This window comes from Natator depressus, chromosome 4 (assembly GCF_965152275.1).
Source record: "Natator depressus isolate rNatDep1 chromosome 4, rNatDep2.hap1, whole genome shotgun sequence".
NCBI lineage: Eukaryota > Metazoa > Chordata > Testudines > Cheloniidae > Natator > Natator depressus.
In genome coordinates this window covers 97,347,587-97,358,469 of record NC_134237.1, presented here as the reverse complement: position 1 = coordinate 97,358,469, position 10,883 = coordinate 97,347,587, and the positions used below count along the sequence as shown (strand labels likewise).

Genomic DNA, 10,883 nt, shown 5'->3' with positions numbered 1-10,883 from the left:
TGGGCTCTTTTTTTTGGTTTAATTGACTTGTGAGTTGCTTGTTGGCTAGTTTTTGGCTTGTAGCTTGTTTGGCATGTAGCTTGTTGCTTTTTTTTTTTTTTTGGGATCAGCTCCCAGCAAGGGGGAGCAAGCAGGGGTGAGACTCAGGGGTGCACAGCAGGCCCACCACAGTCCCAGACTGCACAGCAGCGGAGGGCGGGGAATCTAGTCACATAGAGTGTTGCGGTTCTTATGGATTGGCTTGTTTTGAAACGGGATTATCTTGATTTTTGGTTTATCGTGAAAGTAGGGTGTTTATTTACTACATGAGAGTTGGCAACTGTGCTTTCAAGCAAGCGCAGTCACACCCAGGAGCCAGTAGACTGCAAGAGCAGCAACCCTAGACCTTGTGCTGCCTGTAACCCTTGTCTCCCATCGGCCACCCCCGTTGCGATCTGTCTGGTTTACACTGTAAGCGCCTCAGGGCCGTGACTTGCCAACGGCATTTGTAACGTGACCCGCACACCTGGGCCTGCAGGAACAAACGCTGGGGGAATGGCGGCGGGGAGCTCAGCGGGGCAGAGCATCCGCCCCATGCTGCTGAGGCCACTGGAGTGCGGGGTGGCCCCATTACCCGCGATGCCCCTGCGGCTCCAGGAACGCGTGACTGAGGTCGGGGGGGCCCCCAAGCCCGACTCGGCCGCTCCCCCCGACAGCCAGGGAGAAGCTCCCAGAACGCGGCCCGGACAAGCCGCCGGTGCAGGAGGGCACGGCCAGGGGCTCCGTCCTGAATCCGGCCGCTCCCCGCCTCCCCCGCCCGCCAGCGGCGCGCTCACTTTGGGGGCGGGGCTGGCTCCGGAGGCCGCCAGCAGCTGCCGCGCTCAGATCGGATTGGGGCTGAGCCCCGCCTCCTCACGATGATTGGTCGTGGCGCCAGAGGCTCTTCCCTTGACCCCCGCCCCCAGATCGCCTGGGTGACCGGGACGCTGTTAGCGACAGGGGCCGCGCTCCCCCTTGCCCTCGGAGCGGCAGCGCATGCGCACATGAAGTATTGACTCGGGAGCCCCGGGAGAGAAGATGAAGGTAAAGTTCAAAAATGCCGTTATTGGGGCGGGCATGGGGCTCACCGGGGACTGCCCCCCCCAGCTGCCTGAGCTCCTCTGGCGTGGGGGCAGTAGGCAGTTGTGGAGGCTGAGGGGCCTTGTGATTCAGCAGCCCGGCCCAGGGCCTGCAGCGCTTCGGCGCCCTACCCTGGCGGGGGCTGCCGCGCGTGGGAGGCAGGGCTGGGGGCGTGGAGCGGGGTGACCCGGGGCGGCGGCCTCGGGGACACGCTGACGTGCCCTGCCCTGGAGGGCAGCGGCCACCCGAGGGGCGGGGGCTGCTTTAGAGCAGTGGGGGAGGGAGAGAAGCTGGGCGGGCTGAGCGGCAAGGGGGCGGACGGGGGCTCGCTGCTGCAGGGGGCAGCAGGGAATGGCGGCCCGCTCTGCTGTGTGGGATGTTGGGGGAAGGGCCTGGGAGCGCAAGAGGGGCGTTTCGGAGCCGGCCCCGTGCCTCTCCCACAGGAAGGGACGCTGCAGAGAAAGCTGCAGGAAACCCTGAAGTGGGCATGGGGGAATAACTAGCCGGGGGGGGGAAATCTTCCTGAACCCCAACTGTACAGGTCTAGCCCAGGGGTGGGCAAACTTTTTGACCCAAGGGCCACTGCAGAAGTCAGGGAAAAGTCACAGAATCCTTGAGTTCTGTGACCTTCCTGACAACCAGTAAGTAAGGCTGCGTGTCTATCTTAGAACAAGTCTGGTCTATCTTATCTAGATACCTTAGGGCATGGCTACACTTGCAGATGTAGAGTGCTGTGAGTTAAACCCGCCTTCAGAGAGCGCAGTAGGGAAAGCGCTGCAGTCTGGCCACACTGACAGGAACAAGCGCACTGGCGTGGCTACATTTGCGGCACTTGCCGCGGCATTGGGAGTGGTGCATTACGGGCAGTTATCCCACAGAGCACCTCTTCCCATTCTGGCGCTGTGGCTTGTGGGAAGGGGGCGGGGGCATTCTGGCTCCTGTCCCAAGGCCCCGTGATGCATCAGTTCGCATCCCAGCAATCCCTGTGCTTCCGTCCACATTTGGCACCATCTTTCAACGGTTTTTGTGCTGCGTGCTCTGTCTTCCCTTTCGGTCTGCGGGAATGGAGCCCGAACTGCTGAGGAGTATGCTGACGAGTCTTGCCAGCACATCACGTTTGGCAGTCGAGTTATTCCTTATGATCCAAAGTGACAGTGAGGGCTCCAATGATGATATCGGCTCTAGTAACACATATGACACAAATTTGCTTGCGGCATTCACGGACATGCTCACCACCGTGGAATGCTGCTTTTGGCCTCGGGAAACAAGCACGGATTGGTGGGATCACATCGTCATGCAAGTCTGGGATGACGGGCAATGGCTGCAGAACTTTTGGATGAGAAAAGCCACTTTGATGGGACTGTGTGAGGAGCTCGCCCACACCCTGCGGCGCAAGGACACGAGATTGAGAGCTGTCCTGACGGCGGAGAAGCGGGTGGCTATTGCAATCTGGAAGCTGGCAACTCCAGGCAGCTACCGATCGGTCGCTAACCAGTTTTGAGTGGAGAAGTCGACTGTTGGAATCGTGTTGATACAAGTTTGCAGGGCCATTAATCTCATCCTGCTCAGAAGAACCATGACTCTGGGTAACGTGCATGACGTTGTGGGTGGCTTTGCACAAATGGGTTTCCCTAACTGCAATAGATGGCACATACATTCCAATTCTGGCACCAGCCCACCTAGCCTCCAAGTATGTTAATCGGAAGGGGTATTTCTCTATGGTTCTCCAGGCGCTTCTGGATCATGTGGGTGTTTCATTGATGTTAACGCAGGCTGGCCCAGAAAGGTGCATAACGCACGCATCTTTCTGAACACTGGCCTGTTCAGGAAGCTGCAAGCCGGGACTTTTTTCCCAGACCAGAAGATCACCGTAGGGAAAGTTGATATGACAATTGTGATCCTTGGAGACCCCGCTTACCCTTTAAAGTCATGGCTCATGAAACCCTACACAGGGAGCCTTGACAGCAGCAAGGAGCGGTTCAACAACAGGCTGAGCTGGTGCAGAATGACTGTGGAGTGTGCTTTTGGCTGTTTAAAGGGCTGCTGGCGCTCTCAGTATGGGAAGCTGGACCTGGCCAATGACAGCATTCCTGCGGTTATATCCGTGTGCTTGTACCCTCTATAACATTTGTGAAGGGAAGGGTGAATGATTCACTCAGGCATGGAACTTAGAGGTTCAACACCTGGAGGCTGAATTTGAACAGCCAGAGAGCAGGGTTATTAGAGGGGCCCAGTGTGGGGCTGCAAGGATTAGGGATGCCTTGAGGGAGCAATTTGAGGCTGAAAGCCACCAATAATGTCTGGTGCCCTGCACAGGAGTGAAGTGCAGTGGTTCCAATGTTAGTAGGAATCTGTGTTTGCTACACTGACTTGCAGTGCCTGTTTCTTTCCTGGGCTAAGGTATCTTTTACTTTATGCAATTATAAAGAATGTTTTCAAAGCCAAAAAATCCAATTATTGGAAAGAAACACAACTGCTTGGGAAACAGAAAGGGCAAGGGGGTGGGGTGGGGAACGGTACAATCACAGATTTGTGTATGTTCTGTTACCATACTCAACCTTCCTGTCTGGAGTGCTGTACAATGAGTGCTGCACTTCAGGATGGCTATACTGCATGGTGATGGGGGTTGAGTGTAGTGGGTAAGGGTTCTAGTTTTCAGGGCTGGGTGGTAAAGCTACAGGTATTGGAGGCAGCTGGTAGTGGTAAGAACCCGGATGTTGGGGAAAGTGGGGAAATGCTGGAGGTAACATGGGGGCACAAGGGAAAGAGTTTTGGGACAAGGACTGCAGGGGGGGTCGGGCACGGTAGTGCTCCACCTGCATGGCTACGAATGCCTGGATCGAGTCCACTTAGCGCTCCATTATGCTTATCAGCTAATCCGCGCTTTGCTGCCGGAGCATGGCGCTTTTGTACCAGCGCTCCTCATTCTGCTGGCGGATCCTCCTTTCAGTGTCCCGCCACTCCTGCACTTTTCAATTTTCATTACTTGAATGCTGCATTACTTCATGCAACGTCTTCCTTGCTTCTACGTGGCCTCTTTCTGATTCTTTGGAGATAACACGGATGGCTGAGATCTCAAGGTTGCATCTGTAAAGGCAAAATGCAACACTTAACAGAGGCAGCATTGTTCACACCAGACAGAGCAATGATTCCCCAGTCCTTACGGGCAAGCACAGTCTACACAATGGCGTCATTTTCCCGCCCCAAAGCGAGCGCACACAACCCACAGGAGCCCCAAAATGGTGAGTCAGCATGGGGTCAAGCATGACTGATTGTTTCATGGCTGTACTATCCTCTGCGTTTCTGTGCCTTGGGGAGAGCCAACAGCGGCAGGGGGGCCCCTATGCTGAACACTGTCCCCACATTTTCCACAGGAGTTCGTCCTGAAATATATCTTGCTGCTGAGGGTGACCTGGGAAGCAAGGGAGAGTCTTCTACTGCAATGCGGCTTCTACCCTGGCCCATATACAGCTTGCCTGTGTGCAGCAATAGTCCTCCCGCCCCTCACAGCACAGTGGTGTGGAGAAGTTAGTCTTACTGGGACAAGGAATACTGTGGCTCTCCTGAGAAACCTGCGCAAGAGCATTGCCCAAGTTCTGGATGAGACCTTTGAAGAGATCACTGAGGCCGATTACCACGATGTGAGAGAGCACATCAATGCCCTATTCCGCATCTAGGCATGCATGCAGCCCATACCCTCCTCACCCCAAGAGCCCGCACTGAATAACTTTCTTCCCAAAATAAAAACCGCTTACCGAGAACCGCCTCTGGTGTTTGTCCTTCCCCAAGCACCAGCCACCACAACTGGCTACCTTCCTCCTGGCTTGAGAACAGCTCCTGGCTGCATGCATCTAGGGATTCCGGTGTGTCTTCCTCTGCCTCAGCACCCTCACTCCTGCTTTGCTTCCATATGGTAGTGTCCATGGTGGTACTCGGAGTGGAGATGGGGTCAGCCCCAAGTATTGCGTCCAGCTCTTTGTAGAAACAGTAGGTCACGGAGCGGCACCGGCGTGGCTGTTTGCCTTGCGGGCTTTGCAGTAGGCATTCCGCAGCTCCTTCACTTTAATCCTGCACTGCAGTGCGTCCCGGTCATGGCCCCTTTCCATCATGTCCCTTGATATCTGCCCGAAGGAATCATAATTCCTATGGCTGGAGCGAGGCTGGGACTGGACAGCTTCCTTCCCCCAAACACTGATGAGGTCCAGCACCTCGCCATTGCTCCATACTGGGGATCACCTGGCACGTGGAGGCATGGTCACCTGGAAAGATTCACTGAGAGCACTCCACGGCTGGCTGAGCAAACCGGAAGGGGATTTTCAAAATTCCCAGAGAATTTAAAGGGCGGGTCTGACGGTTGGTCACCTGAGGGCAGGGCAGTAGAGTTCAAAGCGGTGACCAGAGTGGCTAGAACAGGCATTGTGGGACACTTCTGGAGGCCGATCAGAGAGCACTGACAGACCAGGGCGTCCACACTGGCGCCGCGGTGCTCCAGCGGGGGCGCACAAAATGTTATTCCACTCGCTGAGGTGGAGTACCAGGAGCGGACCAGCCGCGGAGTCAGCGCGCTCTACATGCCTTGCCAGTGTAGATGGGTATTGAGCCCGGGGCTCCCTTAATGCACTGTAACTCGCACGTGTAGCCAAGCCCTTAGATACTTGGTCTACGATACTAGAGTATCTGAGCACCTCACAATCTGTACTGTATTTATTTTCTCAACAGCCCTCTGAAGTAGGTTATACTGTTTTCTTCATTTTACAGATGGAAAATTGAGGCACAGAGAGGCTAAGTGACTTGCCCAAGGTCACAGAGGAAGTCTGTGGTGGAGCAAGAAATTGAATCCAGGTTTCCAAGTCTTAGGCTAGTGCCTTAACCACTGGACCATCCTTCCTGTGATCAAACCTGTTCCATATTTTAAAGAAGGAACTTCAAATGGGAAACTTCCACAGGCCACACATAGTGTTGCCAGCCTCAAGTGTTCAAAGCTCATGAGATCTTCTAAAATGAATAATTTCTTTGCTTTTCGATTTCTAAGTCTGTAGGGTGCACTTACTTCATAGTTTCAAGTTTCATAGCTTCAAGTTTCATAGCTTTTTCTTTCTTTTTTTCAAACATGAGGGCTACAAACCAGGGTGGATTGATGTAAATCAAGGTGATTTAAGCAGAAAGCCTCCATTTAAACCATAGATTTTAAACAACTTTCCCATTTGTACTTCAGTTATTTTCTAAAGAAAGGTACATTTTCATTGGTTGATATAACCATTAAAAAATGTTGATTTACAACTAAATAGAGCCTTTAAAGTAAGTTTGGTACATCTGTTTGCTACTTAGGGGGGTATACTATAACTATGCTATAAATTGTATAGCTTAATATTTTCAGATTCTTAATTGTACATTTTCAATGTTAGAAATGAAAGATATATTGTTTATTTCCTAGATAATTAACTTTTTGCTCTTGATTTTTGTCAAGCTGCATTAGGATGGTAACAAACTTAAACATACCAAACAGCGCATACAACATTTAAATTAAATGTTTTTGGATACATAAACTTTTCATCAACACATATTTCATATTTACAACTAAAAGTGATTTATTAAATAGAGGGATTAACTGTATTCAGTGATTTAAACTGATTATTTCAGGTCAGCCTGGGAAAATTTTCAAATATGCATAAGTGAAAGTGACTCACCTAAGTCTCTTGAAAGTGAGACAGTCTCCTAAATTACTTATGCTGATCTATTGTGCCATATTTGTGAAGCGTGATCTCAAAAGTTAGATATTTCCCCCCAGTTCTGTCTTTATATCAGTGATATTCAAACCTCAGTGGTTCAAGAGCCAACATTATCGTAAAGAGCCGCAGTGCTATGAATTCATTGTTTTATTTAATATATATTATTCTCTCAGAAAAATGATTGACCAAGTATTATTTTATAAACTTCACTTGGTTACTAACACGGTAGAAACATCCTGATTGTTTAATAACTTAGATTAATAATTAAATCACACAGTGTTTTAATATCGTGCTGCAAAGAGCTGCAGGAGACACATTAAAAAGCCACTGCTTTTCCGTATAAAGAAGTCTTTAATTCAGGGTTTTTGACAGAGGCTCATTGATTCAGTAGTTATTTTTATTTAAATATTTTAAGAGATTACAATTATTTTAGCCTTTAATATATTTTTGTATTAAATTAAGATTTCATTATAAACAGGTTTTATTTATAAAAAGAAAAACTTATAATTTTTCTAATTTAAATAAAATTAAAAATCCAGTTTAAATAAAATTTCCAATTTAAATAAGAAAAGTCAATTTTTAAATTTTTTTTTGTGGAGAAAATCTTAGATTTTTATCCATCGTACTAGAAACTTACTTTTTTTTCCAATGAAAGCTGAGCTTCTTATGCAATCTCTTAAGTCTAGCACCTGTGACTTTAAGAAAATTACCAAATATTGTGAGACTTGTGATAGAATCACAAGAGTTGGCAACACTATCAATATTGCTAAAGAATAAAGTTGTGCGGATTTATAAATAATCTTCAGATTTTAACACATGCAAGGGGTGAAAAGAAAAGCTAATTTTATTTTACAGTTCAGTTACTTGGTTTAGTTTCGTACTTTTACTTTTCTTATCTAAGTAGCAACAATCAAAAGTGCTGTCTTTGCAAAAGTCTGAATTCTCTAATTTAAATTTTTTTTAAAATTGCTAATACAAATTAAAGTATATTTGTACTATTTTCATCTTAGGTTTTTAAGGTTGAACTTAAAAGGTTGAACACCAGCTCTGAAGTGTCTGTCATGAAAGTTCACTTTTCCATGTATAATGAAAGGCCAGCCACAGAATTCTGTCCGCTTTATACATAGGCTACAGGATAGACAATCTTTCTTTATTTGTATTGAATATTAGTTATATTTACTAATATGTACTAGGCAGGTTTAATGTTCTCCAGTGCTTACCGTTTTTAAGTTAGTAATTCCCCTCTTTCTTCCCTCAGCGAGTATTTACTCTATTAGAAAAGGCTTTGCTTGGATCCCCTGTGCAGTTCACCTGGCAGAAAACTTCAGGAAACTTCCTTGCTGTGACAGGGTAAGATAAGAAGTATTTACATTATTATTATGTATGTAGAGGTGTAATTGAGTTATTTTCACCCTTTTGTTAATGTTGTATATTCACTGTCACAGTATATGTCACAGTTCCTGAGGTAACTTGCATCTCTGACCCCTTTTTGGCCTTCTTGAGGGCACCCCACTTACGTCTCAGGCTTCTCAGCCGTTACCATTCTCGAGGTAGAGTCCTGTGACTCTCCACCTCTAGACCGGGCAGTTAGGCTGCAATTCTTCTTGTAATTCACTGTGATTACTACAGTAGATCTGACTTCAGTTCAGCACTTATGGTCCAGTTTTCTCAAGGGCAATGACAGGATTAACTAGTGACCAACCAGGCAATGATAGGGTTAACCATTGACCAACAGCACTTTTATAGTTTTCATTTTTTTGTTTGTCAAGTTTTTTGAAGTGGGTCAAACTAGTATAGGTAGACTTGGCAGAATTCAATTTTTTTTTTTTTGTAATTTAGGCAACTAATATATATTTTTATTTTTAAGATTTTTGTTTGATTTTTAACTATTTTAATTTTTACAATTGCTGGAAATTGAGGGGGAGGGGAGGGTTGGGCTAGCATTAGGGTAGCACTAATTGTGGGGCTCCAAGGGATTCCCAGGACTGGCTACACAGCTGAGGGACCCAAGACACCTAGGTAAAAGATGCCAGATATGCTGTCATCCTCAGTTGGTGGAGTAGAGACCTCTGGCAAAGACTCCAAGGAGAAGGATGAGCCCCTGGACACAGAGGGAGGCCACCCTGCTGCTGAACAAGTCCATCCCAGGGACTGACTGCTCCTCTGTTTCTGGTGGGTGGGTGAGTGAGTGCAGCTCCTCTGTCGTGGCCCCAGAGGGTTCCCTGCACGGCTGCAGGGCCTGTGACACTTGATCCCTGCAGGTGCAAGGTGCGGGGAAAGTTGTGGTCCTGGCAGGGCAGAGCCGAGACTCCACTCCAGAGCTATGAGGAAGAGGACAAGCCCCTAGCCTGAGGGGAGGCCACCCTACTGCCGAATGGCTCTTGCCTAGGGACAGAGCCCCCGCAGTACATCATCCTTGCAGTACTGGCTCGGGGTCTCTGCTCTGCCTCTCCAGGACCTCAGTCTTCTCCACACCTTGCACCAGCAGGAATCAAGTATGTCAGGCCCTGTGGTAGCATAGTGAGCCCTCTGCCACCACAATATCATGGCCTCACTCTTGTGACAGAAGGGCTGCCCAGGGCTTCCTGTGCTGCTGCAGGGCCAGTGACATTGGATCCCTGTAGATGCAAGATGTGGGGAAGAAAAGGAGTACTTGTGGCACCTTAGAGACTAACCAATTTATTTGAGCATGAGCTTTCGTGAGCTACAGCTCACTTCATCGGATGCATACTGTGGAAATCTTCTGCAATTTCCACAGTATGCATCCGATGAAGTGAGCTGTAGCTCACGAAAGCTCATGCTCAAATAAATTGGTTAGTCTCTAAGGTGCCACAAGTACTCCTTTTCTTTTTGCGAATACAGACTAACACGGCTGTTACTCTGAAACCTGTCATGATGTGGGGAAGGTTGCAGTCCTGGTAGGGCATGTAGAGCAGAGCAGAGACCCTTTGCCTAAGACTGCGAGATGAGCCCCTGGCCACAGGGGAGGCCACCCCACTGCCGAATGGCTTCTGCCTGGGGATGGCTGCCACGCTCCCAGCTGGTGAGCAAGAAAGCTATGACAGTGGGGTTGCCTGCCCTGCCTGAGGACTGGTGACACCTGATCCCTGCAGACATAAGGTGCGCGGGGGATTTTTTTTTTTGGTCAAATTTCAGTGTGTCAGCTGAAATTGATGTTTACTGTCCTCTATCAGATTAAATTGAATCCTGCCAAGGCGATGTATATGCAGTTTCCTCCAGGGGCAGAGTCTCCTCCAGACTTGCTACCTGCCTAGGGATTTGCATTAATTACCACCCAGTGATTTTGTTCTTGTAGGAAACCCTGTAACTCTCCTGTGGAGCCAGAATGCAATCCTTAGCCCATAAACATACATATAAGACTTATAAAGCTGATACAATAACTTTATTTTTCCAAGTGTCCATAATATCTTTTCTTGGATTACCTTCTGCTGGTGAGAGAGGCAAGCTGTATATTTCCCATATCTAAAAAAGAGCTCTGTATAAGCTTGAAAGCTTACCTCTCTCACCAGCAGAAGTTGGTCCAATAAAAGATATTACCTCTCCGATCTTGTCTCGCTAATATCCTGGGACCCGCATGGCTACAACAACCCTGCATATGTCCATAATATCTGTCACATTAAGTACCTATCCCCTGGAAATATCAATAGATAAAACTCCTGAGCCATATCAACGGGGCATGAAAGATCAATGGAAAAAAAGTTTATGAAATCTAAGGATATTTGCAAATGTACAAAAATACTGAATTCATCTTTTATGTTTTTAGAACTGATCACACTGTAAAAATCTTTGATCGGCATGGTCAGAAGAGAAATGAAATTAATTTACCAAGGTAAGAACTAACAACGGTTTGGAACATGTTCTTAAACAGAAAAAAACACACACTTTTAATGGCACATACATACATACATACATATAAGTAATATGTGGAAGATGCATTTCTGAGGCAAAACTGAATTCATAATACAATAGCTATGAAAGATCAGGAAAAAATTATATATATCCTTATACGTAAAACATTCTTTAACTATACTTTTC

General features: G+C 47.8%; 1 protein-coding gene across 1 annotated transcript in view; it reads left to right on the top strand.

Moving 5' to 3' along the window:
* The first annotated feature begins 881 nt into the window (after nt 1-881).
* Nucleotides 882-10,883, top strand: part of WDR19 (WD repeat domain 19) — a 105,767-nt gene continuing 95,765 nt past the window's right edge. Inside the window, 5 exon segments of the mRNA XM_074951530.1 lie at nt 882-941; nt 944-1,034; nt 1,037-1,062; nt 8,086-8,177; nt 10,612-10,677. Coding sequence (XP_074807631.1) covers nt 897-941; nt 944-1,034; nt 1,037-1,062; nt 8,086-8,177; nt 10,612-10,677 — 320 coding nt within the window. The 5' untranslated portion in view covers nt 882-896.